Genomic DNA, 13,471 nt, shown 5'->3' on the forward strand with positions numbered 1-13,471 from the left:
TCTTTTCGTGGAAATACCCACGACAGCACGACCGAGCCATCTCCTGGAACCACCTAGGAAGTGCTGAGTCTTCTTTGCCTCCGCGTAACCTGTACCTTCTCTGCCGTTCTTTCATCCTCCAGGAGGCTGTGGCCTCAAACACCCATCTTAACCTCCACTTTCCCCAGGTTTTGTCTGGCAGCCTCATCCTGTGCTTAATCCCCTCCTTCACTGCAGGACATCATTATCTTAGGTTAAACTCTCTCTTTTTCCCACTGTTTTCCTTCACGTTAATGTAATCGCATTCACCTCCAGGAATTCCCAAGGTCAAGGAGGGCCTCTGGCCCACTCTCGCCTTGCAAGGCCCCGTCCTCCCCTGCTCCCCAGTGCCCACCCCCCATTCCTCCCTCTCTCAGGCAGCCCCATCCCCCTACCTTTCCTTACAAACCCTCCTGTTATAAAGTCAGCCAGAGAGAGGAGAGTGGCTTTCAGGATTGAAAACCTCATGGTCTGAATTCACGTGGGTGAGTTTATCCCATTCTCTTAACATCACTAGGGTGTTTTACTTTTTGTAAGAATATTTGCTTTTTAAGTTCTGGTTCTGTGGTGTGAAACACGCTCCAAAGTCTGGCTTTATTTTTAAAACAACTAGTCCCTGAGGAGCCCAGGGCTTAGATGTCCGGGCTTGCAGGACTGCCCGTGGGGGAGCCTGGTTGCTGCCATCAAGCCTGTCACCGGTTTGGCAGCCCAAGGCTGGCCCTCCTCCGCCCAGCACACGTTTCAGGGGGTAGGTTCGGGGTCACGGCCCGCTGCGGCGCAAAGGTCAGCCTGCCTGGCGCTCCCAGAGCAGCTGTCAGCCTTGCTCCGCAAATGGGGACCTGCACGACCTCTCACGAGCCTCTGTGACGCAGATGTTTTTGGAGAAAATGCCAGGGGTCTGTTTAAAAGTGCTGCTACCAAGCAGCCAGATTTCCAGAGTTAACACTTGGGATTAAGGCCGTGCCCTGCTTATCAGCCAGGCCCTTCGTCCCCTGCAGCCCTTTGTGAGCTTTTCAACAGCTGTTTCTGAAAGTGACCTCTCCCCAGCCAATGCTTTTAATACTCCCTGCAAAACTTGATCTGCTTATGAGAATATCTGAAGTGAACTGTAGCCTGGAAGAACACGAAGCCTAGAAAAGGGTGGCGAAATTGAGGTAAAAGGACACAAAGCCCAAACCCAGGGATCCTCTTAATTCCTGAGAATTAGAAGGCCTGGAGGGGCCCAGCCGCCTGGGCAGGGGCTGAGGGTAGATGCCCAGCGTGGGGTTAAATATCATGGTTACTTCTCACAGGAGAGGCAAAACTGTGGAAAGTAATGCGGGATTACACACACTCTCTCTTTGTTTTTACTGAGGTATATTCGACGTGACATTATATTGGCTTCAGGTATACAGCATTGTGATTTGATGTTTGTATTTTATGCTCTCTCTTGTACCGACTAATATACGTAGGCGGTATCTAGCCTCCTCATGATGTGACTGAACGGCGTAACTACAGCAGAATCTTTTCCAATACGCAGCCTTTCCTGTTTCTCCATGTTCGTTAGTCCTCAGTCTCCTGCTTGATCCTGGCCACACTTCACATCAGAACTCACCTCATCACCCGCACCCTTGCTTAACCATGACAAAGGCAACTAGGAACTGACATCACGGGACTTTTCTTTAAATACTTTCAAGTACTTTCCTTTGAATAAGTCAGCATTATCCCTTCAGTGTTGAAGAATGTTCCTTTGGCTAAAGTTATTTGAGTGGTTTCTCTCAGGGCTTTGTAAAGAAACAATCCAGAGACAATTAACCCCAGGGAGGCATTGGGAAGGAGAATGTAATTTGGCTTTCTTCCATCTATGGCTGTTTGAGACATCCCGCTGTATATCTGACTTTTTTCTGTCTTTGTTTTTTATCTTCAACCTGCAGGCTCCGCCGTCTGGCAGCTCATTGCATCCTTCCTGAGGCTCCCAATCTCGGGGACTCACTGCATTGTTGGGGCCACCATTGGATTCTCCCTCGTCGCAATTGGTACAAAAGGTGTGCAGTGGATGGAGCTGGTCAAGATTGGTAATTGCCATTTTCTTTCACTTATAAGCAGGAAAGCTTACATTTTCTAGAGTAAGTGTTATTAAAAGTCACCGTTATACTTTTTTCTTTAAGTGTTAACGTTTAGAAGACCTGTATGGATAGGTCTGTGAACGTTTTCCCTTAAAATTTCTGTTAGCAGAGATTGTGGACTGTTATGCAGTTTTTAACTCCAGATGCTCTTTTCAAATGCTACATTGTCATCCAGCTTTGAAAATCAGTATCTGTTGTTCACAGGGCATTTAGAAATTTATCTGGTTGAAATCAGTGTGTAGGCAGAGAAAAACTGGGCCCTGGTCCAGGAGTCAGAGTTCCTGGTGATGCGGAAGCGTGGAAGTGAGCCGAGTGCTCCTTGCCCCACTGCATCCAGGAGACCCCCAGTCTGCCTGGTGCTGCTTCTGGGTTGGGGGCTGCCCAGTGGGGACTGTTAAGAGGGGTTTGACGACCTGCTTCCTGGGTCTGACTTCTTCAGTAAGGGGGAAGTCCTTTCAGCCCCCTAAGTAGCAACACGCCCATTGTGAAAAACACTCTCTCTCGCCCATCTCCATCCTTCTACGAATCATAGTGGCCTTAGGAGGCCTAGGATAAGCGGATCCCCGAACTGCGAGCAGGACGCAGATTGCCAGGGAACTCTGCTGATCCCAGGAAACTCACCCGAGGTCCCAGGAAACTCACCCGAGGTCCCAGGCTTCTGGAACAATGGTGCTTGCTTCTGGCTCCACTTTCGAATTACCTGGGAGAGCAATTTAAAGATATCAGCGCCCAGACCCCATTCCAGACCTTTTAGATCAGAATTCTGTGGGTGGACCCAGAACGTAACTAGTTTTTGAAAACTCTGCAGATGTTTCCAGTGTGCAGCCAGAGGCTACGGGGTGACAGTACCAGGCTGGCCTTGGAAATTGAAAGGGAAGGTGGTCCAGGGATGGGGCTGCACGAAGGGCAGGCAGAAGGGGCTCAGTGGGAATCAAAGGAACCGTCGTCGGAGGCCGGAGCTGGGAGGTGGTGTGTGTGCCATGGCCTGAGGTCTGTTTGTGAGGACGGTGACCCCTATGTGGAGGTCAGTCTGCCAAGGCAGTGGGTTTGTTGGGTTCTGAGTCAAGGTGAACAATTCCAGGAATGCTGACTAATGTATGTGCTATATGTTGGTTATCACTGTATTATATAAATAGGACCTGAATTATGTAGAATTTTAACATTCATTAGATTTTCTTTTGATTATTCAGTTGCTTCTTGGTTTATATCTCCGCTGTTGTCTGGTTTCATGTCTGGTGTGCTGTTTGTACTGATCAGAAAGTTCATCTTAAGAAAGGTAAGTGAGGCTATTATTTTTTTAATTAAGTTTTAGACCTAATTTTGGTTCTACTCAATAGAAATTAATAGTGAGAGGGGTCAGAGGAATAATTGTTAAGGCACAGCCCCCTGAAGTTGGAATTAGACGTTATTCAAAAGTAGGCAGGAAGAGGTGGGTAGAGTGCCCAGGGGCTCCCCCAGAACCAGCACTGGACATGAGGTGTCTTGCCATACGACTTAGTTCATTGGTCAGCATTCTTGGGCACTGTGCTCACACCTCAAAAAAGGAAAGATAATTATTTTGTGAACAGTAAACAGAATAGAGGAAGATAGTGTTACGATTTTGAAATTAACTAGCACTAAAAACAGCTGGAGAATTTCTTTACGCAAGTGTAAGGTGTTTTCTGTTTTTTAATGGAGAAAGGAAGCTTCAGACACTGGTTTTCTTCCTATCCTTGAGGATAGGATAAAAAGAAGGAAATAACACCTACGGGGGCGGGGGCTGTGTGGGTACATTTTTATCAAAAATAAAATGAGATGAAAATGGAAGCTTACTGAGATCAGTATTCTCGGCAAGAAACAAAAAAAACCTTGGTTACGTTTCGATTTGCCCGTCATGGGGCTGTTGCGTTTCATAAGCCCTGATGCTTGCCTTTGGCTGCTCCGCACACGCGAGCACATCGGGACACGCCTGCCTTCAGCCGTCTCCTTGCTTGAAGACACAGCTCTTCTTCTAGGCGGGCTCAGTCTCTTGGATGGTCACAAACTCACCAGCCCTTCTCCGGGGTCCAGCTGTCCTAGGACCCAGTAACATCTTGGAAGGTGCCACCCACTCTTGCACCCCCGTCATCTGCCCCCCGCCAGGAGTCACTTCCCAGGTTCTCCTGCCCCAGCCTCCGCTTGGGTACGTCCCTCTGTATCCCCACACGCTCACTGCCTTCTTATCATTGCACTCGCATCGTTGTGCAGCGATTTATCTCCTGCTTGGCCCCCTGTTCGCTATTTGACCGTAAGATCTGTGAGAGTAGAAACCATGACTGTCTCTTCGCATGCATAGACGGCGCCCAGCGCTGCTTAGGCCCTTCAGAGACACCGGTTGAACATCTGTTAAGAGAGAGGGATGGCTGCTTGGATGGGGGGCAGGTGATGGGTGCAGAGAAGGAAGGAAAGGAAGGAGGGAGGGAGGGATCGAGACAGGAGGAGGAACGGAGACGGGTCTCAATGAGACAGCTGCCATTTGCATTTTAAGAATAGGTTATTTGGGGCTTCCCTGGTGGTGCAGTGGTCGAGAGTCCATCTGCCGATGCAGGGCACACGGGTTCGTGCCCCGGTCCAGGAGGATCCCACATGCCGCGGAGCAGCTGGGCCCGTGAGCCATGGCCGCTGAGCCTGCGCGTCCGGAGCCTGTGCTCCGCAACGGGAGAGGCCACAACAGTGAGAGGCCCGCGTACCGCAAAAAAAAAAAAAAAAAAAAAAGAATAGGTTATTTGAGAAAACATAAGGTGATTCAGTTACAACACGCAAACTGAAGACTTTACGCCTTCAGGAGTTACTGGTTGGGAGTCTTTCTGTAGCAGCCGTCATCCCCCAGAAAACAGCATTTTGGAAGCGGAGGCAGTAGGCATGTGAGCATCTCAACGTTTCGTTTTCAGTTCAGCCTGGGTTCCTGTCCCAGGTCCACGGCAGATCGGGAGGTGATGTGCCTCGTCCCAGGCTCCTGCCCATTCCTTTGTACCTGTTCCTCACCTGCCCTCCTGTGACTGTGGCTGGGGCTCCCATGCGGCTGAATCACCTTCCACCCCAGCTCTCCCTTTCCTGACATCTCACTTCCATTCACCTCAGGCCTCCTGACAAGTGCTGGTGGCCGCTTGAGACATTGCAGGCGGGTTCTTGATGAGTTTACAGTTCTGCAAACGTACTTGATTTGCACACGTTTGCATTTGACAGTAGGAGCTGTCAACTAGGAACTGTGAGATAGTCTGTGCTTATCCTGACTTCTGTAGCTCGCATCAAGCCTTAGACCTAATTTTCCTTTTATCATGGGTGGGTCATAGACTCATACCAATGTACAAGAGTGTCTTACGTGGTCATCAGAAATTAGCCCGTGTTTGAATTATTTAAGCAACACCTATGTGCCAGTTCTGCATCGAGGAGTTCCCGGTTCATATTTTTCCTTCAAAATCCTCTGTAGATCTAAACCCTCAAACTCTATATTTTTCCTCTGTAAACTCTAAATTTCGAATATTCTCCCAGGTGTGACTTTGCCTAAAACACGTGCAGTACTGTTCTCGCTGAAATATTAGATTTCGGAAGTGTTGTACCAGAAGCCTAAGGTTGTAAAAAAATGTTTTCTTAGACAAAGAACCCACAGTTCTTTTCACTTTTTAATAGTTGAAGGTGGAATGCTCCACCTCGTGAAAGGATTCTGAAAGTCATAGCACGTGGTCCTGTATTTCCTTGCTTTATATATTTCAACACAGCCAACGCGGATCGTGTCGCGGAGTACCATAAAATCTAGTAGTAATGCTGTGGTGTTGAAGTCATTTGACTTTCTCAGGGCATCCTCAGAGGGTCAGGCCTCAAAATATTTGCTGAAAGTGGATTTTTGGGCCAATGTGAATGTAGCTAGAATAGTGAGTGCTCCGGGTCAGGGCTTTAGTCCCAGAAGCTGGCCTCACCAACAGCCCTTCTCTGTCCCCACATCTGTCACCACCTCATGTGATCCCAGCGCATTAATGCGTCTGCTGGTCACCGTCATGGGCCCCTTGCCACAGCACTCGTGTAGGAGGAGGGTCAGCCCAGGACAGCCCCGGGTCTGGAGGTGCACACAGCCCGCGGCAGGGACAGGGCTTTCCCGGAAAAATGACTTGTGTCATTTTGCCTGTGCTGCCTGCAGATGCCCCTGGAGTCCTGACCTGCCCCCTTATCTCCTTACCCCACAGGAGGACCCCGTTCCCAACGGCCTCCGGGCGCTTCCCGTGTTCTATGCCGCTACCATCGCGATCAATGTGTTTTCCATCATGTACACAGGAGCCCCAGGTAAGAGCCCTCGGAAGGTCACGGCCGGCAGGTGGTGTCTGAGTCCAGCGGCGGTGGTAGATTTGTTGGCCAACAGTCAGAAGCACTACTCACAATCATTACTCATTACGGAGCAGTGAAAAGAGTAGGAGATGCCTTTACTTGTTTTAAATGCTCAAGAGAGATGTGAAGTACACAGGCAACAGACTTCAGGTTAAAAAAAGAAAATTGAAATCCCCCTTGTGCCTCAGATTCCTGGTGCTGAGTCGCAGAACATGATCGGACAGCCTGAGCCTCCCTGAGCTGGGGGGGCCCCTGGAGGCAGGGGGGAGCTCGCTTAAGCAGTAGGTCACCACCTTGGGACAGTCCGGGGCGGGGCTGTCACGTGGTCCACAGCACAAACATCTAACCCCCCGGAACTCGTCAGACCTGTGAGTCCAGGGACTAGAGCCCTGCCGTTCTGGTTCTGCGTTTCAGATACTGGAACCAGTGATGACTTTCTTTTCAGAATTGCTCCTTTTCTTCCCATTCCGATGTCTGTTGTTCTTTCTTTTCAAGGATTTGGGGTGGAGCAGGGTTAAAAGTTCCTTTCTTTTACGTTTTCAGTGGGTAAAGAAGAACTTACGTACAGTACTGTCATTTGCATAACATTCCCGTGTGGAGGAGGTGGTTAACTGTTCTCACTCACCATTTCCACGCGTATCTGGGTGGAGAGGGTCCCCCATTCCCCTCTGTGAGATGTGCCTCTTGCAGCTAGATCCTGAACATGTCCATTGCTGTGGGATGGCCAGAGTGACCAGAGATGTTTGTGTGTGTCGTTTTCCTTCTTGTTAATGTCCTTTAAGGATTAAGATTCAGTTACGGGCCATATCTGATTAAAACCTCCCTCTCTCTGTTCAAAAGATAAAGTTTCTGCTAAATGGTGTGTCGTATTACAGTTGAAAGCGCCCTCTTCCCAAATGGGGGAAATCCTTATTAATTTCTCCAACCGGGTTTTCTCAAGGCAGTGTTTCTCGGATTGTATAGCCATACCTAATTCTATGTTTGTGTAGTGGGCTTTCAGACTCTGGGTGAAGGGAGGGGGCGTGAAGCACCACAGCGGCTCTAAGTAATCTGAAAAGCACAAGGCTGAATGTCATGGTGAGCTGGAGGGAGATGAAACCCTAGCCTCAGATGACAGCGGCCTGACGGCGCTTTGGGCTTGATCATTCACGGAATATGAAGCGTGTTTGTCACAGACTGTTTTCATGATCCATAACAAAAACACAGAGGCAGAGTAACAGCAGTTGCGTACCATGAAGTTGAAGCTCACCCCACCCCAAGTCTGTGAATCTCACGAAGCTTCCATGTGGTGCTGGGCGGGGCCCGGAGCGCCAGGTGGGAAGTCAGCCGCAGCAGAGAGATGTCTTGTCCACCTGAGCCCTTGTTCTTAGTTCTGTGCAGGCTCTCAGAGCCCAGGGTAACGGAACAAAAAGCCTACCAGCCGTCAATAGCCAGACACCTCCCGGGCTAGTGATTTAAGAGATTAAACAAATGAAGGCCGGGGTGCGAGTCCTGGAAGTGGGAATTGGTGTAAATGACAACCATTTAGTTCTGTTTCTGCATTTTTTTTTTCCTAGCCTCTATTCTTCTTGCTCCCTGGTTCTCGGTCTGAATGTCAGAAGACCACAACTGTATGATTTTTATTAAAATTTGACTTTTCCCATACTTACCTATTTTTTCCATCACTTCTTTTTCTCATCTTTTGCTGCAGTTTTATTGCAAATTTGCTAGAAGAATCAGATTACTAAGGGACTAAATTCTAGAGAAGGGCTTCCCTGGTGGCGCAGTTGTTGAGAGTCCGCCTGCTGATGCAGGGGACACGGGTTCGTGCCCCGGTCCAGGAAGATCCCACATGCCGCGGAGCGGCTGGGCCCGTGAGCCATGGCCGCTGAGCCTGCGCGTCCGGAGCCTGTGCTCCGCAACGGGAGAGGCCACAACAGTGAGAGGCCCGCGTACCGCAAAAAAAAAAAAAAAAAAAAAAAAAAAAAAAAATTCTAGAGAAAATGAAACTAGATAATGGATGAGGCAACTAAGGATAATATAAATACTTCATAGAGAAGTTGTGAAAAATAAATAATAAACGCTTTTACTGAGCTGAGTTTTACACGAATTAATCCTTCGTGTCCTCTGAACTCCACTGGGAAATTGGTAATATTGCTAACGCCCCCTGCCAGGTGGGCAGCAGGCACAGTGATGCTGACTGAGTGCCCAAGGTCATATAACTAGTCAGGTGCAGAAGCAGACGTTAAGTGGGCAGCCTGGTCCCGAGCCCCAGTTATATGACATTCTTCTGACACACGATGGGGCGGGGGTAAGACACGCAGTATCTAGTGCCTGGTACCTAATGTCGCTGTTAATGATGATCAGAATACACTCAGTCAGAAAAGGGCTTTGCTAATGTCTTGGCTCCTGGGGAGTGTTTATGAGATGTTCAATAGGTGAGTCTAAATCCTATTTTTATTTAAACGTCTAAGGTTAAAACTAGACATTAATTCCATCCTATGGTCATCTGTAGGTGTGGCGTCATAGTTGGGGATAGGGTTGGGCTGGGGAGAATCACTTCCCCAGTGACTCGGTCCTCTGCCCCTTTTAGAACTTGCCTGCCTTTCTGCCTGTGGGAATTTATTCTTGCTAGTCCTTTGCTTTCTTAGAACGCTTCCGTTCAACACATAGGCCCCAGAGATAAAAGGAAACAATGAAAAGTTTGCTAACGAAAAAGAGTGGCAGCATTCACCTTACCCCGTTTCAACTTTCAGAGATTCTGATAAGTAGCCTTTTTCTAGATGGACGTGAATTCAGTGGGGACCCGTGGGCTGTTGAGTTACAGGGTTCTGGTTTGACTTCCTCTGTTCCTCCTCTCTAAGTTATTTTGAAGTTGTTTATATCTTGAGCCTAGCTTGATTTGTTTTACTTTGCGTTTGACATGACTTTTCTCAAAAGTCATCCTTCGGAAACTGAGTTGCACTTTAAAAAATTGTCTTTGCATTTTTGTGCTTTAAAAAATAATTTGCAAGCAGCAAAAATAACTTGAGGAAAATAAGGTACTCACTTGGGTTGGCTTAGATAGAAGCCTGAAGTTTATTTTTAAGGAAAGTCTTCAGCTGTACAGGACCTGTTTTTTGTTTAGCATTTAAAGAACAAACGCTGAGGTTCATGGCACACGGCTTTGAGGCGTCAGAGCAGATCCGCTAACGAAGCTTTCTAAGTCAAAGTGTGGTCCCTAGACCGGCGGCATCAGCGTCACATGGACACTTGCCAAAAATGCAGATTCTCAGGCTCAGCCCTAGACCCGATGAACCAGAAATGCAGACCAGCAGCCTGCGTTTACCAGGGAGACCCTGGGTGATCGGATATATGTGCATTTAGAGGACCCCTGCCCTCACCACCCCTTTATCATAACCTTTTACCGTAAACGCTGCTGCCTTATCACGGTTCTCATGTAAGGGGTGCTCTTCAAACGCTCTAGCTAGCAACCTTTGCTCACTCCTTACTAGCAGACGAATTCTCAGACTTAACCAGGCCTGGTTTCTGGCTTCCCCAGAGTGGTCTGCACCTGAGATGGGGCTGCCTCCCCCTCCTCCTCCATCTCCTCTTCCTCCTCCTCCCCCCTCTCCCCTCCCCTTCTCCTCCATCTCTTCCATCTCCCCCTCCCCCTTCTCCATCCCCTCCCCCTTCTCCCCCATCTCCTCCTCTCCTCCCCCTCCCTCTCCTCCTCCCTCTCCCTCCTCCTACATCTCCTCTTCCTCCTCCTCCTCCTCCTCCTCCCTCCCCTCCCCCTTCTCCTCCATCTCCTCCTCCTCCAGTGGCAGCTCTTCTGGTCCAGCCCCCTCGAGGGAACCAGAGCATCAGCCACCCCTCAGGTCCCCACTGACTCGGGAGAAGGAGCTTTGTTCCCAGAGGACCTCTGTGTTCCGTGTTAGCTGTAGAGAATGTTCTGGGCTGTAGAGAAGCTGGGCGTTGGAGCTTCAGTGATTCCCAGCCCAGGGCCCTGGGTGGGGAAGGCCTGGGCTGAGAAGATTCTCCAGTATCACTGAGAGCTTGATTCAGAACAGAGTGATTTAAACTCACTTCCTTCTCAGAATTATTATAAATGAACCCTGGTTTGAGAAAGCTGGTACCATATGCATAAAAAAAAAATCCCAACTATAGGACAAATTAGGAAATAGCATTTTTGAATTTCAAAACAATGCTTCATTTTCTTTCTTTCTTTCTTTTTTTTTTTTTGCCGTTCGCGGGCCTCTCACTGTTGTGGCCTCTCCCGTTGCGGAGCACAGGCTCCGGACACGCAGGCTCAGCGGCCATGGCTCACGGGCCCAGCCGCTCCGAGGCATGTGGGATCTTCCCAGACCGGGGCACGAACCCGTGTCCCCTGCATCGGCAGGCAGACTCTCAACCACTGCGCCACCAGGGCAGCCCCCACTGTGCCACCAGGGAAGCCCAGTGCTTCATTTTCTTAAAGTTACCCCAGGATTCCTTTCAGATAGGGAGCTCCTCTAATGCTTGAGCGTGTTGATCTAAAACAAAACAAAAACTAGAAACTTCATTTATCAGGGAAGGGAGGACTAGTAAAAAGTAATTCTACAAATGAGGCAGATGTGTGTCTGTGTGTGCGTGTTACTGTGGAACGATGTCCATAATATATTGTTATGTGAGAAATGAAGGCACAGAAGAATATATATAGTGTGATTTACATCTATTAAATTTAAGGAAAAGAAAAAAAAATTCTCACAAACACTCTGCACCATATGTTTATGTCTAGAAAATGCCTGAAAAGATACACACCAAATAGTTAACAGTGTTACTCTGGGAAGTGGGTTCCAGAAGGATGGACGACGAGGAATTTCCACAGTTGTACGTGATACGGTTTTATACAGCTGATATTTTTATTTTAAATTTTTATTTTATATTGAAGTATAGTTGATTTACAGTGCTATGCTAGTTTCAGGTGTACAGCAAAGTGATTCAGTTATACATATATATCTCTATTCTTTTTCAGATTCTTTTGCCATATATGTTATTACAGAGTATTGAGTAGAGTTCCCTGTGCTGTAGAGTAGGTCCTTGATGATTATCTATGGATGATATTTTTATAACCATATTATTATTTTTAAAATTAAACCCGAGAGAGAGAGAAGAGAGGGTGCAGGAGAGGCTGATGAGTAGTGTAAGGGAACTAATATGGGCTAAAAAGCCTTCCTGGTTTTACAGAAGCTTAATTTATTTTATTAGATTCTAACAACGATTGTTATATATGAAAAACAAGAGATGTAGCAAAGTAATAATGACTCCAGGAGACTGTGTTTCTAAAAAGTTCTCCGCTTTTCCTCATGTCACTTGGATATCCTGATCTTCGGGGGATTTGGGAGAGAGTTGCAAGGATGCTTGTGGTTAGAGCTAAATCACTATTCATCATATCTTTGCTGTTCAGAAAATGAAAGGGCTTGAGATGAAAGGCCATTTAGGGGCTGGAGTGAGGCCTGGGCTTGCGAGCGCCCAGTGTGGGCTCCTGGCAGCCGCTCTTGGCCGCGGGGACCGGAGCAATGCAAGCCGTGTCCTACTTCGCCTTCCACGGGGTGACGGCGTCGGGCCTCAGTGCCCTCTGGAGTGCTGTTACCGGAAAACAATTTGAGATCCTCTCAGGAAGGCTGATCAGTGCGAAGTATTCTTGTCAAAAATTTTGTTGTGAAAAGGTCAACCTTGAATTTTCAGGAGAAAAAAAGTTTTCCCCTGGAGGTACGTTGATTCAAAGGCTTTTCCGTGCTGGATTTTTGTATTTAATTGTTTTTTTATCCATGAAAGTTGATTTTATGTATTTAGTACAGTTTAGAGCTGCATCCCGTAACTGTCAGTTTGCATTTCTTATATGCAGGCTTTAAAAGTAAATCCTGGTGCGCTTTTTTGTTTTTCACGTGTACAGTTTCAGGTGTCAGTTTTACATATATATATATATATATATATACACACACACACACACACACACACACACACACACACACACACACACACACACACACACATATTCTTTTTCAGGTTCTTTTACTGTAAGGTTTAACCTTATAGGTTATTTCAAAATACTGAGTATAGTTCCCTGTGCTCTACAGTAGATCCTTATTTATATATTGTAGTGTGTATTTGTTAATTCCCAAACTCCTAATTTATCCCCCCACTTTCCCCTTTGTAACCATGTTTGTTTTCTGTGCCTGTGAGTCTGTTTCTGTTTTGTATGTACTTCAATCCTGTGCACTTCTGATGCTCTGTTGATTTACTAAATTGGCATAATAATTTGGTAAGACCCAAGTCCTGTCCCCGTTCTGTTCCTCTCTCCTCTCTTACTCACCATGGATGACTGCCCCCGCTTTCCTGGTTCCTTTGCTGTGCTTCACACCCTTGGTTTTTCCCTCTGTCTCCCACCCCTTCCACCCTCAGTGATGTGTGGAGCCCCTGACCTCCCGTCCAGTTCTTGTGACTCAGAGGGTGGCTTCGGACCTTCTTGGCCACTTCCCAGGCCAAACCGATGGTGAAGGTAGTTGTGATGGTGAAGGTTCAAGGGTCAGGTGACATTGTGGCTTAATGTCTAAGAGAAGCATCAAAAGTCGTGTAGCCGGCCTCAGTTCCTCCCTTTCGGATGTGGGTCCTGACACCCTCCAGAACTCACGTGACCTCCGCGGAGAGCGTGGAGACGGGCCTGGAAGGCGCCCGTAGAGCAGCCCTGCCCTGCCTTGTCGTGAGCTCTGCTCGGCAGGGAAGGAAGCAAACGGGGCCTGGGGGCAAAAGTATTCACTCGTTTAAATATTCCTATATCCAGCTCCCAAACTGCATCCCCTCCCCAGAGTACCCAGAGCTCGCCTGTCTTAGATCAAGTTCACGCAGTGAAGCCAAAAGTAGCCCAAGTAACAATTTTATCATCAACGGAACCAGGAACCACCAAGGAAACCGTGAAACCTCTTCAAAAGCCAAGTATTTTTAAGCTGTAGTTGGTGTTGATGTTCGTTCATCAGTTTGATGTTGGTAATTAACAGTTACCACTCGGT

General features: G+C 47.8%; 1 protein-coding gene across 7 annotated transcripts in view; it reads left to right on the plus strand.

Moving 5' to 3' along the window:
• SLC20A2 (solute carrier family 20 member 2) overlaps window positions 1–13,471 on the plus strand; it is a 104,419-nt gene that overhangs the window by 59,616 nt on the left and 31,332 nt on the right. For all 7 annotated transcript variants that reach the window (XM_067721535.1, XM_067721533.1, XM_067721534.1 and 4 more), the window contains 3 exons: window positions 1,932–2,072; window positions 3,314–3,399; window positions 6,323–6,419. In XM_067721535.1, the coding sequence (XP_067577636.1) occupies window positions 1,932–2,072; window positions 3,314–3,399; window positions 6,323–6,419 (324 nt within the window). The remainder of the gene's footprint in view (window positions 1–1,931; window positions 2,073–3,313; window positions 3,400–6,322; window positions 6,420–13,471) is intronic.

The sequence above is a fragment of the Pseudorca crassidens genome, chromosome 21 (genome assembly GCF_039906515.1).
Source record: "Pseudorca crassidens isolate mPseCra1 chromosome 21, mPseCra1.hap1, whole genome shotgun sequence".
Classification (NCBI taxonomy): Eukaryota; Metazoa; Chordata; class Mammalia; order Artiodactyla; family Delphinidae; genus Pseudorca; species Pseudorca crassidens.